The sequence below is a fragment of the Brettanomyces bruxellensis genome, chromosome 9 (genome assembly GCF_011074885.1).
Source record: "Brettanomyces bruxellensis chromosome 9, complete sequence".
Classification (NCBI taxonomy): Eukaryota; Fungi; Ascomycota; class Pichiomycetes; order Pichiales; family Pichiaceae; genus Brettanomyces; species Brettanomyces bruxellensis.
The window spans coordinates 1,311,883-1,331,969 of NC_054690.1; the positions used below are offsets into that span (position 1 = coordinate 1,311,883).

General features: G+C 37.6%; 7 protein-coding genes across 7 annotated transcripts; 3 read left to right on the forward strand and 4 right to left on the reverse strand.

The window, feature by feature from the left end:
• Positions 1 to 29: 29 nt before the first annotated feature.
• Positions 30 to 2,123, reverse strand: BRETT_002439 (uncharacterized protein; the record flags this gene model as incomplete). Its single annotated transcript, XM_041280968.1, has 1 exon — positions 30 to 2,123. The coding sequence occupies one exon, from the start codon at positions 2,121 to 2,123 to the stop codon at positions 30 to 32; it is 2,094 nt and encodes a 697-aa protein (XP_041138759.1).
• Positions 2,124 to 2,738: 615 nt separating this feature from the next.
• Positions 2,739 to 4,661, reverse strand: BRETT_002440 (uncharacterized protein; the record flags this gene model as incomplete). The annotated part of the gene is made up of 1 exon (XM_041280969.1): positions 2,739 to 4,661. The coding sequence occupies one exon, from the start codon at positions 4,659 to 4,661 to the stop codon at positions 2,739 to 2,741; it is 1,923 nt and encodes a 640-aa protein (XP_041138760.1).
• A 604-nt stretch (positions 4,662 to 5,265) lies between these two features.
• BRETT_002441 (uncharacterized protein) lies at positions 5,266 to 8,634 on the forward strand (the record flags this gene model as incomplete). The annotated part of the gene is made up of 1 exon (XM_041280970.1): positions 5,266 to 8,634. The coding sequence occupies one exon, from the start codon at positions 5,266 to 5,268 to the stop codon at positions 8,632 to 8,634; it is 3,369 nt and encodes a 1,122-aa protein (XP_041138761.1).
• Positions 8,635 to 8,905: 271 nt separating this feature from the next.
• BRETT_002442 (uncharacterized protein) lies at positions 8,906 to 10,840 on the reverse strand (the record flags this gene model as incomplete). Its single annotated transcript, XM_041280971.1, has 1 exon — positions 8,906 to 10,840. One exon carries the CDS (start codon positions 10,838 to 10,840, stop codon positions 8,906 to 8,908), a length of 1,935 nt encoding a protein of 644 aa, XP_041138762.1.
• A 1,883-nt stretch (positions 10,841 to 12,723) lies between these two features.
• On the reverse strand, positions 12,724 to 14,535 carry BRETT_002443 (uncharacterized protein; the record flags this gene model as incomplete). The annotated part of the gene is made up of 1 exon (XM_041280972.1): positions 12,724 to 14,535. One exon carries the CDS (start codon positions 14,533 to 14,535, stop codon positions 12,724 to 12,726), a length of 1,812 nt encoding a protein of 603 aa, XP_041138763.1.
• A 1,586-nt stretch (positions 14,536 to 16,121) lies between these two features.
• BRETT_002444 (uncharacterized protein) lies at positions 16,122 to 17,750 on the forward strand (the record flags this gene model as incomplete). Its single annotated transcript, XM_041280973.1, has 1 exon — positions 16,122 to 17,750. One exon carries the CDS (start codon positions 16,122 to 16,124, stop codon positions 17,748 to 17,750), a length of 1,629 nt encoding a protein of 542 aa, XP_041138764.1.
• Positions 17,751 to 18,508: 758 nt separating this feature from the next.
• BRETT_002445 (uncharacterized protein) lies at positions 18,509 to 19,969 on the forward strand (the record flags this gene model as incomplete). The annotated part of the gene is made up of 1 exon (XM_041280974.1): positions 18,509 to 19,969. One exon carries the CDS (start codon positions 18,509 to 18,511, stop codon positions 19,967 to 19,969), a length of 1,461 nt encoding a protein of 486 aa, XP_041138765.1.
• Between the last annotated feature and the right edge of the window lie 118 nt (positions 19,970 to 20,087).

Below are 20,087 nucleotides of genomic sequence, written 5' to 3' on the forward strand. Positions count from 1 at the left end.
TCGTTTATTCCGTGTACATTATACCCCCCTCATTCCTCGTAAAACTGAAGGCCTCTGGAAGTTGACGAGATGAGGATATTTCCAAGCTTGACAAGATCATCAAGTAACTTCTCATTCTCTTCTTTTTCTCCTGCTTCTTCCACTTTCTGACCATCTCCATTTATAATTTGCTCTTTACACTCTTGCAACTTGGTGGCCAATTCAGCCACCTCTCTAAATCTCTTCACCACCTCATCCCTCGTGAACTTGCCACTTTGCGAGCTTAAAAGATTGACAAACGCCAGGATTTTTCCTCCAACGTGTATTGGCCTTTTCGAGAAATCGGTCAATGAGCGGTCGAATACATCAAGTATGCTTTTCTCGCGTTCTAAAGTGTAGTTGATATATTTATCACCCTTGGCCGTATTTCTTGGTGGAAGTGGTGGGGGTGTAAGATGAAGATCTTTCACACCATCCGAAATGTCGGGCGCACTGCCTGCAACCTTATTTGTCCGTGCATTCTCACTGGCAGAGTAGTTTAGAAGTGTTGAGCTGTATTTACGAGGGTCCTTATCCTTGGACATCAATTCCTTAAGAATGGTAATACAACCAACCTGTAATTTCTCGAAAGGACAACTCTGAATAGTATCCAACAAAAAAGAGTATGCCATCTCTTCAGATGAGTCTCTTAGAATCTTAGCCAAAAATCTGTAGAAAAACGATATGAGAACCTTATTCTCTGAGTTGAGGCATACCGCTGAAAGATTTTGTAGATATGTTGACAGCAATAGGCGATTTCCGGGATCTGCAAGACCTGCAAGACTTTCATCATGATGTGAGCCAATGGCCTCCAGCATTAAAACCATACCACATGTAACAGCAGTATAATGAATCAACTGTGGCTTGATGCTGAACGGGACAAAAAGCCGAAGCTGAAGTTTCACCAATGGTATTAGCCTTAAAGGTTCGGTCGAGAATTTCTCCTTACTAACCAAAGTACTGCATGTGTATAGAATTATGGTGGAAATGGCAGAGAAAGATATCTCCTCGGCCTCATGGTGCAAATCCTCATTGAAACCGTCGATCACAACCTTCAATATGTCATCACTTGTCTTAAATTCGGCGATCTTCTCACGAGGGAACAGCTTTTCTGCTCTGTCTATTTCATTTTGAAGCAAAGTATCGTATTCCAAGTCCATGGACATTCCAAGGGTGACAAACCTGCCCATGAATTCCAATTTTGGCCACTTTGCTTCTACATACTTCTGTGGATAGCCAGACACCAAAAGTGCAACGAAGGGAGTACAAAGTTGTCTTGTATGCCCTTCAACAAGAACAGAAAGCATCCAAACAAGGAGCTTACGTTGCAAATAGTTCTCATCCGAGACAATCTTGGGCAACTCAGAAACTTGCACATTTGCAGGGAGATCGGCATTTTGAGGTAATTCCGGTGGAATATAATCACGTATGAAAGTGTACATACGCCGCACAACAGTTATAATAGATGCCGGATCACTTGGCGATGTTTTGATAAAATTGACGAGACATGTCACGACCGTGGCTAAATACTTGGATGGCCATAAACTAACACTTCTCCGAAGACAAACATTTATTGCCTCTAGCAAGGTGTGAAACTCAATAACAAAGTTACAGTAGAAGGCAAAAGTCGTTGGGTGTGATTCATCCAAATCTAATGGGCTGTCATGGCTAAGATCCTTGCATTCACTTCGTGATTTAATCCTTAGTTTGGAGATTTGTTCGCAGCACGCTAGCAAAAGACTTTTGGGTTCACCATAGGATGCCAACATCCCAAAAAGTCCCATATATTTGACAACAGCTACATTATTCCGAAGTCCACCACTCCGAGGTATCCAATTGGATTCGAGAATATTGATGAATAACTGTGGTAGATCCCATGAAGCTTTGTACAGGAGATCATGATTTGACTCAAATAATTTCTTGATTGTGTCCACAAACTGGATTTTTTCATCATCCGTGTATTTTGACAATTGCTCTATATAGATATCCAATACTGTGCAGAAAGAAACCACATCTTCTTTTGTGGTACTCTTACTTGCCGCTTCTTCTACTCCTGCAAGGATCTGTGAAAAGCTAACTTCCCCTTCTTTTTTTGAGACAGACATTTCTTATGCCAAATGTTACAAAACAAGATTGTCGCCTTTACAAAAAACACTTTCCCTATTCACTGCTTGTTGGATGCAAGGTAATTTTCAATAGCGTTAATAGTTAAACGGCTTATACTGTTTAAATATGAAGCCTGGCTAATGCTGTTTTTGCTTCTCCCATCTCGTCATTTACCCTCATCTCATTTTCTTTCTCGCTTCATTATTATTTTATTTTTTTTTTCTTCCGCGCTCGTTTACTCGGAATATTTCCAAATGAAGCCGCACGAGATTTGGATCAATATAAATGCCAAACGTATCCAGATACCGAGTGATCTGAAATGGAAGGTCTATCTCAATTTAGGCCCAAGTATTCCAGTGCAATTTTTTACCAGTATCTATTATCATCATCCACGGTTACTTGCAGATATTGATCATATGTCCAATACTAGAAATATATGTGCTTAAATTTAATATATTTGAGACCTTCAGTTCTCGCATCTGCTGACTCATTTACATACCTCATCATCAATGCCTAAGGATTACTGTGAATATACACTTTGGTTGTGTTTGTACTATTAAATACGATTATTACAGGGGTTGTTGTTAACAAAGCCATTGGTTGGTGTGTATTATTTATTGACATTTGCATGTGCAGTATGTATTCATAAAATTGGCAATCCGTCCACTTTTATCCTTCTTGCTCATTTTATCGATTCCGGCATCTTTCATTATGTCATTGGTAAAATTGAAGTTCCTTTTCTCCCTTTCATAACTTCCATGCTTTAATATTCCTTTGAAGGTGGGACTCATCAATGAAAATGCTTCATTCTGGGATTCATCTTTTGAGTACATTTGCGTGCAACCTGGGTCAAGCAAAAATTCGGGAAGAGATGTGTGATATCCACTTTCCTTACAACTGGTAGCTCGACAGATTGACATTAGGGAAGTCCGCTGGTGATAAATTAATGAAGTGAGGGCTTCGACGTTAGATGTAGCATCATAATTAAGCATGAAATAATCCTCATTAAGAGACGTTTGATCTTCATGGCTAATTAGAGAGCAGTCACTTTCAAGAGAAGAAAGATCAGTCACAAATTTCAGCACCCAGAAGGCTGACATTTTCAATCCACCATGTGCAAGAATTGCCCATAATATTCTTTTGTAAAGTCTCACCTTTGCAGGATCATCTTTGCAGCAGAATCTTAAGGCATCCTGATAACTGGAGATGGCTTTTTCAAGGTGATCCTTATTTAGTGCCAGCCTAAAAGAAGAAAGTTCGTTTTGCAGATGAAACTCATCTGATTTCAATATGGCAAGAAGCTCGTGAACTTTACCTAAAGCCATATAGCTTTCAATATGATTGAAGCTACTTCCAACTTGTGAGCTCCAGTATATGATACAATTAATTGTCTTCGATATTGTCTCAAGCGAGTTCTCATATCCATCGAGTTCCTCTTTTAAGTTGTTTCCCCTTATCATTTTAAGAATGCATATTAACATGAAACATGCTGAGGAGCTGGCAACTTTGATCGAGATTGCTTCTACAGAAAATTGAACCTCTTTTTCTGCTCTTGAAAGTCCTACCCCTATATGTTGATTGAAAAACCATTCCATCGTAAAATTACTGATCTTTTGAAAACTATTCAGAGCATTACTTACATCACCATTATAATAATCCCTGAGTCCTCTTAGATAGTAGTTTTGAGTAGCGAATGAGTATGCAGAAACCTTTTCTTGAAACGTAATATTATTTCTGCAAAGTTCATTAAACAATTCAGTGAGATTGTTGACATGCTCCATCAACTTAGCCTTTGAATTTGATATGGACAAGCCATAACGAACAAGAATCATGTTGTCTTCCAATTCAGAGCTATTTAAAATGTTCCTATAAAAGGCGGATGACGTCACTGATTCAGAAATATTAAGAACTAGCTGCTTTGCAAAATATTCCCTCTCCAAAAACGTCCAGGTTGCACCATCTTTAATCTGCTGCATTTTCAAGTCCATACTTAAATATTGGGCATACCATTTGACAACATTGGAGGCGTAACTATTATCATTTATGGATCTATAATCCCCAAGAATATTTGTTAGTTTTTCAAGTAATCTAGTTTCATTTTGTGCGCGTTTTCTCAGTAAAGTCAGTTTGTCCGTTTGCTCTTGAAACGGATTTATCTTATCTTCAGTAATTTGCTTAATAATACATTCAAACGTGACCTCTAGCAGTTTATTTGGTGGTCCAGCTTTTAATTGTTCCTTTGCTTCATAACAGCAATAAAGGGCTTGTTCAGAAAGTCCCATAGAGCCCAAAAGTGTTGCAGCCTCATAAAGTGTTTGTGGCTTATTTTTGAGCGATGCTAATTTTAATGCAGTGGCAATTTCTCTGAGTGCAGCTTGCTTTCTTCCTTTAATAGCAAATACTTTTGCAAACTGAAGCCTATCTGATGTGGACAAATCAAGATGTAGTAGCATTGAAGCATTTTGAGTAGATAGTATTTTCTCGGCATCAGTACTGTCCAAACTCAAATTTGGAGGTGCAATCATTAACGAACTCATTATAGCAAAGTTAGGAAGTAATTTTTGATTGGTCTTCTTCTTAATAGCCAATTAATTGATAAGCGTTTATATATTTTACACTTAATCAAATGTATCATTTACATAGCTTAATTATTGAAAATAATGCTCTTTTAAGCGCCGGCACCTTCGTGAATGAAGGATTTCCACAAAAGAAGGAAAACCTAAAATCGGGCTGTGAAAGGAAGATCAAAAATTTAGCGCTCGATGATATGGAATAATTTAATGTGATTTAAAGGATCTAACATTTTAAAGAGAATATGACTCACAACTTTGTGCTCTCTTGTTTTTAATGCTGTATATATTACAACAAATAAGTTACAATACATTTCTTGGGCTTTCAATTTTGAGAATGCCGGTCTGAATCTTCGTAATTAGAAAATAAACGACGCGACTGTAGTAGTCGATCGAAATAATTTCATTATCCATTAATTCACACACAAAAATCAAACACAATCGAAATCTCTCTTTAATCAGTAATCAAGTAGACAAATAGTACCAGGACATACTTATAGGCCACATAGAAATTGTACATTGACCAGTGTGCTTTTATTAGAAGCATATTTGGTCATATTTATTTATGGATATGTCCGACGATACTCAAGTTATTGCATCATCAAAAAATGGAAAGACGTCATCATCTTCAATGGACAGTAACAAGATTATAGCGAATACACAAACATCAAAAATATCTTCCGATCCAATTCCACCATTTGACGATACGCTAACAATGCTTCGACCAAGAGTAACTAGGAGTAAGTTTTTTAAGCAGATGCGTGATGATTTGCAAAGCAATGATTTAACAAATGAATCAGGAACCGACGGATCAGCATATCATAAAAAGTCATTATTGAAATTAGAGGAACATGTACATTTAGAGAAGGGTGTGAAACCAGGTGACAACACTAACAAGTATCTTGATGGTGAAGGGAACGTACTTGAAAGCTCTAAAAATTCTAATGTACCTCTAGAAAGTCCCAAGAATCAACATACCCCAAAATCGAAATCCGTACTTGAAGATGATATTTTAAAACAGAACTTTGCATTATCGACACCTTTGGCCAAGATGCAACTTCCAGAAAGTCCAGATTCAGCCACAGTGACATCTAAGGAAATGAGCAACACCGGTTCCCCAACTTCGGGTGCAGAAATATTTAGACGACTACGAGAAGGTCAGAATACACCATTTGAGTATGATACTGAACTTGGAATTGTATTGGATAAGCAAGAAAAAGGAACTGAATATGATGATGGAGAAAGAGACTCAACGATGGATTCAGGAATAAAGCTAAACTTTAATAGTGCAGTTAGTTATAAAGGTATTCTAGAAGACATAGACAATGAGCATGAAAAGCCACATGATAACGTCTATGAAAAGAATTCAAGTGGGAAAATAGGAACTGACCGTGCAAATTATTCTGTTGTGAGTGAGATAAACGATACAACAGGCGACTTTGATCAGCCAATCCTACACGGCGATTTAAGCATGGATGGATCCGATGATGTACAGGTTCCAAATTCTGGAAATAATACTGTGACTTCACCTTTGAAAGTTGATGAAAAAATAGGCAATAATGTGGTTCAAGGGAAGGCTACACAGGATGGCTCTGACAAAATACATCACAAAGCTTTTGCTGAGAGTATTGTGAATCTTAGTTTACCTCACGATACTCAAGTTGTTGCCAGCCAGGATGGAAGATTAAGAATGGATGAGGGAGGCATCATAAGTGATAACGAAGATCGCAATGAGAGTGAGCGTATTCTTGTGGCAAGTTCTCCAGGAGTAACACCAAGTGTTTCTCAACAATCTACACAGCTTATTGCAAGAGAAAAATCTGCATCGTCTACGTTTCCTAAGGAGACCCGTTTTCAAATTGAACAGTCTTTGCAATCAACAGAAGTTATATCGGATAGCGGGAATGACAAATTGGATAATCAAATGTATCCAGAAACTTTGAGAATACAGGAAACCGATGAGAAGACACAGACCGAGGTGACTAGGATAGATAACAATATAGCAAGCAGCAACGAGAAAAGACTGGCTGTAAAGATTTCTGAATCGGGTGATATTGCTATGAAGGATACCTTAAGCATATTGAGTTCATCTAATACACAGACATGCAATAACCCATCCCAACTGGATACAAAACAAGCCAAAAAAAATATTTTGAAGGAGCCTGCTCAGGAAGGAGTTAATATTGATGAAAGCGATGCAAAAGCTGCAAATGCCAATATTGAGGTACGCGAGGATGACAATAATAAGAACCAAAAGAAGAAAATGCCAATTGAAGTGGGGTCTCCACAAAATGCAGATTCTAAAATAGAGTTACAACAGGATATTAGCCACAACGAGGTATCCCGACAAGACATAAACTCTAGGGTAAACTCATACATTGACAGCTGCATGCAAACTGACGATTTAACTTTGGATGAGAATGTTGAAGAGCAAAACTCCTCTAAGCATTCATTGGCTTCAATCCCAGAGGGGATTTTAAGGCAAGAAGAAGCAACAGAAGATTTTGATATTTACTCTTATGAGCCGTTCAATAGCATACTTGTAACAGATGGTACGTGCATGAATATCTTCAAAATTACAAAGGCTTGGAGAGCAGCTGATAATACTGCCATGTTTAGCGTGAACAATTCTGGCGGAAGTTGGGAAATAAATCAAAGTTGTATTCTGGCGCCGGCTTTCCTGCGTGTTGGTGATATAGTTAAATATGACGGAATGAAAAAATACAAATTCAAAATTACGGGACTTGAATATGTGATTTCTACGGAACCATCAAAATCTGAGGTTACTTGCTGTCGCGGATATAATACTGCATATATCAGAAGGTATAGGGCAAAAGGCTCCAAAGGTGGAAGACACTATCCCGCACTTTTGGGTCGTGAGATTAAAGTTAATATCGAAAGGTTATATCTCAATGGTTCCCTGTATGGAAAATATCCTTACCGAATATTTGATGATGAATCAACTTTTAATAATTTTGTGGAAGACTGCGTAAAAAGGTATGGGTCTGAATACAGATCGAAACGAGCCAAAATACATAATGCTGCAAGTGGTGGGTGCTTCAAAAATTGTTTGTTTCTCATGACTATGCCAACTGGATCAAATGATCATTTAAGTGATGAGCAATTGTCAAAAGTGGAAAGCTTTCTTAAAGATAATGGAGCTACAATTGTATCCGAATTTGAGAAATACATATATATCTCTAAATGTGGTCATCCAGGATCAGGATCATACTCTATGACCTTCAGATCTGGAGTCAAAAAATTCAATTTTGTTGCGCTTCTTTCTACGAAACAAATAAGAACGTTAAAATATTTACAGTGCCTGGCTTTGGGGTGGCCAATACTAAGTTTCACTTTTATATTTGACTGCATCGACAATCCAGAATATAGAGAAAGATGGAATTCATTCTGGATGTCATATCTTCTTCCAGCTGGGGATTCTTCGTACCGTAACTGTACGTTAAGTCTAAATATATGTCCATTTGTTGAAAATTGGAGGAAAGGCTTTGGACTTGAAAACCAAATTGGGTTGAACGCCGATCTATTCGAAGGAGAAACAATATTAGTGGATAATAGCGAAAAAAGTTCAGTTGACAATGTTGGTCTTGTCTTTATTTTGAAGTCCCTGGGTTTCCAAAAAGTGTTCTTTTTGAACGAAGAGTTTTCATACGGAAGTATAATCAACGTTGCCACAAAATTGCGCAAATATTCGAAAGGTCCAATTTGCTGTTATTTTTATTCAGATCATAAAGTTGACTATTTACCAGACCTAATTGAATCGACAAATCAGAAGCAGTTTGCGGGAGGATCTTCTTCATGCTTGGATAACTTACCATTTTTGATAATTAATTGGGAGTGGTTGGTACAGTCATTGATAGCAGGCTTTGCATTTGAACCTTTAAAGGTGTGGGCCCTTAAAGAAGAGTATAAGTCTACATAGTGTACATTGCATTTAAATATAATTGTATTGTCAATAACGGACAACGAGATGCAAAATTACGTATCGTATGAAATCCAGTACTTTGGTATTATTTCTAAAGTAGTAAGGAAGCGAAAAGAAGAAGAARAAAAAAAACGATTCTGCTCATTAGAATAACGTGCTTAATCGTAAAAAGTGGAATCCAGAAGGAATATCAAATATCAATTTAGATAGAAGTAGAAATAAAGCGACCAAGTAAAATTACCCCCTCCCATTTAAAAGCACTAGCTCCTCATAGAATTGCCAATATTATGCTAAGGAATGTGGCCACCAATGTAATTCTGCTATTTGCACATCCCATATTACCGTCATTTTTATTTTGCTTTGAATATCCGGAAGCCTTTGCGGAACTTAATGAAGAACCAGTAGCAGTCATCGTTCGTTTAGTTTCATTTCCTGTTGGCACGTAAACCTCACCATTAGATATTTGCACTTCAGACGCCATGCCTATAGACCCAGTTGCATTGATACTCTTGGGGATTGTCATAGTCAAATCCTCATAGCTGGTTATGTTGCTTTTCTTAGCAAACGGTATTAGCCCAGACTCGATTGCATATAAAGAGTTCACAGATGAACTCTCATTTTGCTGCAGCTTTTTCTCTGTGCTTTCACCATACATGGCAGCTTTTCCAATTGCTAGTTCTCTACCTTCATTGTCCACAGCAATATATGTGTGTCTAAGAAAAGGTGTTCCCAAAACAGAGTATCCCAATTCATAATCTGGAAGCAGGGAAAGTAAACAGGCCTCATCACCATTCAGGAAGTACAAAGCAGTATCATTATCATCTGTCGCAGGATATAGGAGACTTGAAATATTCATGCTGATAGACATATTACCCATGTAAACATCAACTGTTCCAGAGATACCAGCGTTACAATCAACAAGCCAGGATTGAAGAGATTTTGCGTAATAAGCGTTTAATTCCACAGCAATCTCAATTAGTGTCGAAAATGGTATGTAATTGTAATAAGTACGTGAATCCAACAATGCTGGTTTTGGATACGATGAGTTCGACATCTTGTCATCATACGTGGATGAAAAAACTAGCGACTGACCACTACTATTAGATGTAACTCCGTATCCAGTAACAGGAATAACCGGTAGGATATTGTTAACTGCACCCGTACCATTTAATATGACACCACTTTGATCCAAAACGGGAATAAATGGGTACAACGACAAATCACCGTCATACTTACTGGTATCTATACCACCCAAAATAAGTAAAGGTTTTGAAGTGTTCGTCGGATTTAATGCAAGAGAATATGAATTTGATTCAATTAGACCCTGCTTAACAAACCCACTCAAGAAATTGTACTTCTCTGTCAATATCGCTCCCATGCCGAGCCCCATACTACCGATACTAACATCAGAGGCATTCGAGTACACAAATTTTACATTTGGAATACTGACCTCCGCTGTAGATGTTGAAGATGAAGATTCAGATGACTTCAAAGTTGATGTTGATGATTTTAATGTGCTTGATGTGCTGGACTTGTTACCTATATCTGAAGAACTTTCGTCCTTTCTATCTCTTCTTACAAGTTTGAGAACGGATTCGTCTGAGTCTTCAGAGTTAACGTATTCAGTGAAATTTTCGACTGATGCCTTCATGATATCCGAGGCCCAGAAACCAGAAACAAATATATAGTCTGAATACATCGACTCGAAATATGAAGCATCATTTACATCGAGGACTTCACTATCTGAACTCAAAGACCAGTACGCAAAATCATCAGATTTGTTACCATGAAACAAGCCACCACTTGAACAACTGTATGACGAGGAGTTTTTTAACGATTCCAGAATGGAGTAAAGTGAATAACCAGAGGGACAACTCGTTGAAGTCGAAGAGGAATAATCTGAGGTTGACGTTGGATTGCCGGTTGAAGATGTGGATGCGTCTTCCTCATCACTATCATCATCACATGATTTAAAATAAGGCGCTCCGGGAACCCATAAAACACCATTGGCTATATCTAGACGAATATCCAAAGTCTGCTCTGGACTTCCAAATGACACGTTAAAATCGTATAAAAAATCCTCTATTGATACTAGATCTATCACAGGAAGACTTTCAACTGCTTTAGGAGAAGAATTATTTGAATAAGTAGCGACTGCAACCATCATGCAAAAAGACGGCAGAATGAATTTTCTAAGGGACATTCTTGTTTTTCAATTTCTATTAAGATTCGTTGTATAAGTTTGTACTTCTCTTTTCGTAATTGGTTGTTTATCCGTTGTCAATGAAGATAACGAACAGTTGTTTCGATATCTATTCCTAAGAAATAAAATAGCGAAAAGAACATAAAAAAGCTTTAGTAAAAAGCGATATTGGAAATGAAATGTGTGAAGAAACTTTATGTTCGACTTCTTCAGGTCTGAAGTTCAAAGATCCAAGTGATAAAAAAAAGAACGAAAGCGAAAGGAAAAACGAAACTTTAAGCCTGCCTGGAAAGATTTCGGCGCAGTTTTTTGACAGAAAGAACCGAAGTTTAAGTGAAATGGTAATATCAAAAGTACAGCGGTGCCTGTATTATGAGCCATGAAAGAAAATGTAGGTGAAGTCGATGGGAATAAATAAGAAATTTAAAAAAATTAGAAAAAAATTATATATATAGAATGAATGAATGCTAGAGGTGAGTCGTTAAAAAACGGCCTAAAAATGGAATGTAGTTGTGAGAGGCATGATGAGATTAAGTGCGGAACAATATGAAATACCGATTTGAACGTTTTTTTATGAGAGAGGGAAGAAAAAGTTGATAAAAATAAGTTTCAATGATAAAAATAAAAAATGAACATCAAAAACATAATGCAATACAATAAAAAGTGGAAGGAAAACAAAGAAATAGAATGCTCAGCGAATGCAGAAATAATGCAGGAAATCAAACTAAGCATACAAAATCCGAGATGTTCAGAAAGAGTTAACAACAATCGTACAGAGATGTATACCGTAAATAAAAGAAGGCATATATGACTTCCCAGCTATTCAGAAATATAGTTTGATGATAAATTGGTAAAGGGGGATCCAAGGGGAAAAAGCAGTCAAAAGCATAGAGAGCTAACCTTTTAAAAATTGCATTGATATTGATGCCGTTCAGTACTGTGTTTTTCTATGATGACATATCACGTATGAGCGAACGAAATGGAGTTTCTTCCCATTTTTACTCTCAAAAATTTTTTTGATGGATCAAAACGGAATTATTTATTAACTACTCGATTGAATACGACACATTTAATTTCTCAGAAAAAAAATCAATTATGACCTCATCAAAGTTTATGTATTGTTTTGCTTTCTTTTTATGCATTATTCTGAATTTCTTATTACCTAATCATCCGAGGTATTCTATTAATTATTTTTTGCCTGCCAAGAAGTGGATGTACACTGCAATCTCTTGTAAATCCTTTCTTGGAAGCATACATATAATTAACATATTACATCAACAATTTACATTAGATTTAGTAATAAATGAAATTCACGAATAATGACACGAAATGGTAAACAAAATAAGAAAAAGCAGAAAACGGGAGAAACAAAAAGTTGTCAAATAATTATGATAATAGGCTCATAAATGGTGCGCTGCCAAAAAACGGATAAAGAGATTTAGCCTGAACGAAATAAAAAAGCGGAAACAAATCAAACTTGAAATAATAATAATAGTAACAATTTAAAAAGTGATGGTGGAAAAGTGGGGAAGGGGGGAGGGCTGAAGTGAGAAAAAATCAAAGAATTGATACACTCATTAGCAAGCCATTAGAAATGACGACACCAAGTGCAGAAACAAAGAGAATAATAAAAAAGACAAAAAATCAATAAAACCAAGCAGACTGATAAAGCTCAACATAATTAAGCTCTCATAGCAGCATTATAATTGAAGTCAACGACATTATTCGGCGAAAATAAAATAATAGCATCACAGATTAACAACAGGGAGCGGAAATGCTTGCGGGAAGCACGGACATTATGTAGAAGGTAAACGAAGAAAGCACCAAAATGAAACCAAAAAGACAATATATTAAGCAAAGTCGGATGTTTAAGTTACCATCTTTCAGGCGGTATAATCTTCGTATAAATCACTTTCCATCGGCTCACGAAGAACTGAACTCAAAGCCGATCCATATCGACTATCCTGAATAGGACCATCCTGCTGGCACATTGAGTCATTTACATTCTTGTAAAAGTATGCTGGATAAGATATATGCGTGTAAGGGGAACATTCTGCATCTAACGAAGGATAATCTTCCTCTTCATACGACTCATCCATTGGAGATCTCATGTCAGAGTTTGAATCTTGATCTCCCATTTTGTGATCCTCTGCAAGAGGAGGCATTTCTGACGGGCTCTGTGTTGTTTGCGGCAAAACTTTAGGTTTCAACTGATGAGGTAATGGACCCGCGCTAAACTGTGGTTTAGAATGCTGAAATTGCTTCTGGCTAACCCAAGACATTGCCATAGAAGAAGCCGGTGAGGTAGATAGGGAAGATGAAGTAGAAGATGATGATGATAACGAGTTTGTCCCATTTCCAACCGCTGGGAATGTATACATCTGTCCAACGGAAGGATTTGTGGACGGACTTGCTGAACGCGAAGTAAATGATGCTGGAGAAGATATTGTTACTATCGAGCTAGCATCATCGTTGAAAAATCTCTCATCTGCGACAACATCCAAGAATTTCGAATGCTTTCCTGTCTTCTTCTTGCCGAACTTTAGGTTTCTGACATAATCAGCAGGAAGTCCAGGACACAGGCCTGCTTCTATGTGTCTTTCAACCCATATTTCATTATTTAAGAATTTCTCACCGCAAGCAGAGCACCATCCCATCATTCCTCTGCGCTCACCAGACTTCACACCTGGTGGATATTTGAAGTGACGTGCCTTAAGATGGGTCTTGTACGTATCTCTTCTGCTAAATCCACCTGTAGCATGACATTTGGGATCTGCGTTTGGATCATAAAATGGGCATTTATAGGCTTTCTTTTTGGAATGCTTTTTCAAGTGACGCGTAAGATATCCGCGCAAACGGAACTTAGCATGGCAATATGGACATTCGTGGGACTTTGGCTTGTGCCTAACTTTGTTTTGATTACTCTTGGCCTTATGTTTTGCATCTTCGTCATCAATTCTAGCCCTTGCTGTGATATCCTCACCGTTTAAAACGCTTACTATTTTCTCTGCATCCTGCTTCTCTGATTTTGTAGATTTAACGGAGGATGCAGGTGAGAGATTTGTGAAGTCGTCAACCGCATGTCTTTCACTCTTAATTTTCTTGATTTTGAATCCTGGCGATGAAATATCAGAGATTGGGGATGGCTGCTGTGGGTTTTCCATCGAAGCAGAAGCGTCTGCCTTGAGGTTATTACTGTTTTTCCCATTCACAACCTCAAATTTAATTTCACCATTACTATCACCTGAATTGGCAACCACTGTAATTTGAGACCCATCTTTGAGTGAGCACTGTTCCAAATCCTTCGTGGTGAGATTTCGGAGAATGCCGAATGCCGGAAAGAGTGGCGAGCATTCAAAATACACTGCAAGTTTGTTTGAATTCAGCTTTTTCGTTATTTGCCTATCCTGGGCATGCACATGTTTATGTTCTATGAATGATGTTATTTCCTGCGTTTCCTCGGAAGCTGGTATTTGTTCTGTCTCCTTCTTGGATGATTTACTTTGATTGAAAATATATGAATCTAACTGGTTGTACTTCTGCTCGGCACCCGAAGCACCGAAAAGAAATGATTTGACTAGTCCATATAATGTACTTATTAGCTGTAAAAACGCGTGCAACATCAAGCATAATATGCTTTCAGCCGGTCGTCCCAGAAGTTGTAATGGTCTCTTATTCTTTGGTAGTACGCTCATATTGCAAGTGTGCCAAAAGAATAAAACTTGTATTCAATCTTGGGTGGAGTTTTAATTATTTGCACCAAAACTGTTGTCTTTTTTGTTCCAGTTCGTCAATATAGGAAACTGTGGGTGTGTTGTTACTTAAGTCTTAGTCGATGAAATGGGCAAATGTTTGATCTAAATACTATAGCGTGGTAGCAATGAGCAACTATAAGGGGAATCAAATAAGATGTGAAAAGAGCGAACAAATCGTTTTACTTCCTTATTTTACTTTTTTTATCTCTTATTTTTTCTTTATTTTTTTGCATGTACACACACTTGTCCACCGAAACCCGTTCGGCAAAAAAAAAATATTAATGCTGTGAGAAGAAAAGGGGGGAAAAAAAATTGAAAATAAAAAGTTCAATGAATGCAACGTTGGCACAAAAATTCAATCGCTCTCTTTGTTTAAATTAAATTACGCTTGTGCTTTTCAAGGCTTTGCATCTTCATCCATAAAGTTAAATGAAAGCAAATTCTCAAATTCTGATTAAATTTCCAACAGGATCATCATGTTTTATTCACTCCCATATTCCTTTCTTCGTCCATTTTCGTTTCATTCCGAACGTCATTTTTACGTATACGTTTTAAAGCCACAACTCCGAATTATGCAAGAAAATGATAATATCAACGGCGGTGGTCACTTACTGTCTTGTATTTCCGCTTTATCTCTTTTTTTTTATCCAGTTCTCATTTCTCTTTTTGCCCAACCTAACAAACACATACAAAAATATTAACAATGCTTTCAAGAAAAATAAAAAGTTTTCAGCTAGCCGCTAACATTTTTTGAATAATGCAACTGAAATTTTGCAGGAGATTTAGACGCCTTATCTAAAAAAAAGTAATTACTATTTTCACCGCTGGCTGTTATTTTATCGGGATGTTATCTGTAAGAAAGAAAAGAAGTCCTGCGAAATGTACAGATTGTACTAAATGTTGCAAAATGTTGGTTTTCCCATTATTGGATTCCAACCGAAAAGACGCTCTTTGAAAATCATCGCCAGAGAGCATATATTTATCCTGTTTATATATGTACCTTTTTAACATCTTTATGGATGCTAATCGCCCTTACATTTTGCAGTGATGATCTTCAGTTCTTAAAGAATGGAACTCAGCAATTCCTCATTTCCTCCCGTAATCAATTATACTATGCACTGGTCTAGTATACCAGTTTTTTGAACCGGAGTCTACAAAATTACTGTGTAACCAGGATCTCTCTTTCGATTTCTATCTTCCAAATACATAGCATGTTGCCAATTCAAGACGGACAGATTAATCCTTCTGGAGCTGTCCATTTTTTCGATCTGTAGGGCAATTGTTGGCGATACTTGTTTTTTATTTTACTGTCTTTTCTTCCATTTTTCGGCATGTGAATTAAGTCACGTGCTTGAATTTTCCTCTCTCATTTTTTTGGAGATCCGCGTTTTGGTACAGAGTATGTATCCAGATGCATTGATGATATCCCCAGGAACGTATGGAGTATGTTTACACAAGTTTTATTATCTTTACTGCCCTCACCTTTAATTAAGCAGATCTTTTTCAAAGAGCTGCCCATTTTAAATATGATTGCGTCTGCTGACGGAGGTGTTGGTAAAAGTAAAGTACCGCAAACAGATGAAGCTGAAGGTGGAAACTTAGATGATCAAAATATTGACAGAAGTTTGGATAATAATGAAGGAATATCATATCCCGAGGTCTATAATCCAGTAAATGAACATGTGGATGTTATGGAGAATGGTAATGATGAATTTTATGGCAAGAAACTTGGATTTTGGGGCAGATTTAGGAAGGCATACCCCAACATAGGGCTTACAGTTTTGTCGATACTAAGTTGGTACTTTTTTTCTTTAAGCATATCGTTATACAACAAGTGGATGTTTTCAAAAAACAACCTAGATTTTGCGTATCCAATAATAATAACATCTTTTCATCAGGCCATTCTTTTCGGTTTGTCTTTACTCACTTTACGCATTTTCCCAAGGTTTAGACTCAATTATGATTTGAAATCACCTTCAGGCAAAGCAAACGGGTACGAGCAACTTCAAACGAATAATTCCGCACAAGGTGAAGCCGATGAAACGTATCAGTTGCAAACAGAAGAAGAATCAGGGCGGCAGAAAATCAACAATGATGTGGATTTAGAGGAAGATGCGAAACCCGGAAAAAATCGAAAGTTATGTTATATTCCACCAATTGCTGAATATTTAACAAAAATTCTCCCGTGCTCGTTGGCATCGGCCGGTGACATTGGATTTGGAAATGTTGCATTTCGCTTTATTACGCTTTCCTTGTACACTATGGTGAAAACATCGTCACTTGTCTTTGTGCTACTATGGGGTGTCGCATTCAAGTTGGAAAAAATGACATGTAAGATTTTGACCATCGTTATTATAATGGTGTCTGGTGTTTGCATGATGGTCTGGGGTCAGCAGGATGATTCCAGCAACTCAAAAAAAGTTTTAAGGATTGTTCTCAAGCGATTTATAGAGGTCTTTGAAAGAGAATCGTCGGAAAACGGCAAGAAATACGTCATATTAGGAGTCGGGTTAGTTCTTCTGGCCTCGTGTATGTCTGGACTTCGATGGGCACTTACACAAATAATGCTTAAGCGAAGTAGGAGAACGCGAAACCCGGTTCTCACCATGTTGTATCTTTCACCAGCAATGTCACTAGTGCTATTCATAATTGGTTCTGCTGTTGAAGGATTTGGTAATTTTGTCAATTGTCACGTTTGGAAAGATAAAGGATTCTTCATGACTTGCATACTTATTCTTATTCCCGGTCTATTAGCATTTTTTATGACACTCTCCGAGTATATTCTCTTGCAATGTGCTACATTGCTGACACTTTCCATTACTGGCATATTCAAAGAACTTCTCACAATATTTGCATCAGGTTTGGTTTTCGGCGATAAATTGAACACTATAAATATTATTGGCCTTGTGGTAACATTTACTGATATCGTATGCTACAATGTGTACCGTTTTCAACAGAATACAGAGGCCCAGAAAACTGAAGATCCATCTTTAAAGGCCAGAATGCGTGCAACCTCACATGAATTTGTTGATATCGAGCTTAGTAGTATAATTATTGATGATGATGATGATGATGATGATGATGATGATGATGATGACAATGAAGATGGGCATTCACTTAATAACGGTGAAAACCATCGAAGGATCGAGTCTTAGTCATGTTTTGATAACATGAGGTCGAAACGAAGCCAGATTTTCCGGGATTGTTGAGTTGTGTGTTTGGCAATGTTGTTTTGCATCCTTGCACCATATATATCCTGTGAATTGCATGGTATTTGGTGAGCAGAGAGCTTTGCAAACCATAAAAATACATATATACTTAATCAGAACATTAAATTTATTTCCACAACCAAATTCCCTCTGGGAACTAGAGTTTCCATCGGTTATTTGTCCAGAGTATATCGCACTTGGTACAATCGTATGAAAATTTTGGATGTTCTGCATGAGAAGCACCGCCGATGCGGCTGAATTCGGCAATCGTATAAAATTTCCCCTTTGGATTATGACGTCGCTTTTTTTCTCGCATACCCCTTTTTCTGATCTGTTAGAAGGCCAAGTGCAAATACATACGGATAGCGGGGTCACAATTCGAACTTGCTAAGCACAATATCTTATTTCTCAATTTTTTTACTTCACGTTCTTGTTTTGTGTTTATTAAAATACCAGAATTTTCAATTAGTATCCCTTTGAGCACTGCAATTATTTTAGGCTAGCGCAGACATCCTCATCTCCATCTGTTAAAACTAGTTGTATTTGCCCCGCATCCGGATATCGCATTACTTTTATAAAAAAACGCCATTTACGAAATTCTCAGTACCCGGGTGAATCAATTATATTACAACTAAATACCAGTGCAGCTTTGCCACAGCTTGATTATCATTGCAAATTATCATCACTAGCTACACGGACAAGTTATGGAGCAGTCTCTAATTCTTAGACTTCCTGAAGACATTCTTGTTTTTCATGTGGTCAAGTATTTGGAACTGAAAGACATTAAAAACTTGTTCTTGACTTGCAAGCAGCTTAACAGAAGCCTCAACTGTCCCACTGTTTGGCATGTTATTTACATGAAAACTTTCGCTGAGGCACAGGACGAAAACTATTCGTTTGAGATGTTCTATAAGTGGGGACCGGCAATGTACAAACAAAGAAAGCATTCGGTGTTGAAATTGTTCGGCTCAAACAGTTTTGGAAGGCTGGGATGTACACGAGAAACATATAATAATTCGAAGTATGAAATTGTTAACGGTCAACGAAGATATTATGGAACTTTCCAGATGACTTCCCAGAGTGGGTATGCTGACATTTCCGCAGGAGGTTTTTCATTCGAGATTCTTGGAATTGACGGAACACTTAGTTTTACAGGCTATGATTGGCATGGCAGACTTGGACGCATTGCACCAGGCTTAAAAGGTGAGAGGATTGGTACTATTCAGGCTGCTCGTCCTAGAAATCCCATAAATACAGTTCAGGCTCTTTACTGGAAGACTTTGCCTCGATTTACGGCCGTTAGCTCCGGTAGAGCTCACTTTCTTGCCCTTGATTCTGACAATAATTTATGGACATGGGATGATGGACATGTTTTATTATATGGAGAGCATCTTACGCTTTGGGATGGAATCATTGACAAGGAAATCAAAGGGAAAATTTTAAAGATTAGAGCTGGCTGGAACCTAAATTCTTGTATGGTTGCAGGTGTCGGAATAGTTGTGTGGTCATACAGAACAGTAAATAATTCGCTCACAAAGGCGTACGTTCGTATACTACCTAGAACGAATGAAAACTACATCTTTGACTACGTTCTTTTAGAAAGTGCTGTAATTATGATTGATCGGCATGGTATCTTAGAAAAAATTGATTTTTCCGGCTTGAATTTAGATGAAATTTCATCAGAAAACGTGCATTTACCACCCACAGTTGTTTTGGATCAGTTTATGAGCTATATCAAGACCAATGGTTCCTCTCGATTTATTCGGTTGAGTGGTTGTTATGAGACATTCGCAGTCATTTCAGAGGGTGATGATGTTTTGATCGGGAAAAGAGGCCGGATGCAATTCAAACTTCCATTGATAATGGCATCGTTGAAGCAGAAATCAATTATTACTGTTGCAGCTGGCGATTATCACTTTTTAGCACTAGATAATAAAGGTCAGGTGTATTCCTGGGGAAGGGAATCTATGGCAAATAATTGTTTGGGGTTGGGAAAGCTCACGACAATTTTAAGTAAAGGCATTGGGTATATGGACGGTAAAGATCTCGTGGTTCCAGATCCACAGCCTATTCAAGTTTCAGGTAGGGTACTTGCAATAGCTGCGGCCGGATGGCATTCGGCATTAATAGTTGCCCCAAACGCACCTGACTCTGACAATTCATAATTACAAGTTTGCTACGAGGAATGTTTTTTCCCCTCGTCTTCCTGTTACCATATAATGATTTTTTTTTCTTTCTTTACCATCATCTAGACTTTAATTTCTTGTGTCTTTCTTGTGTCAT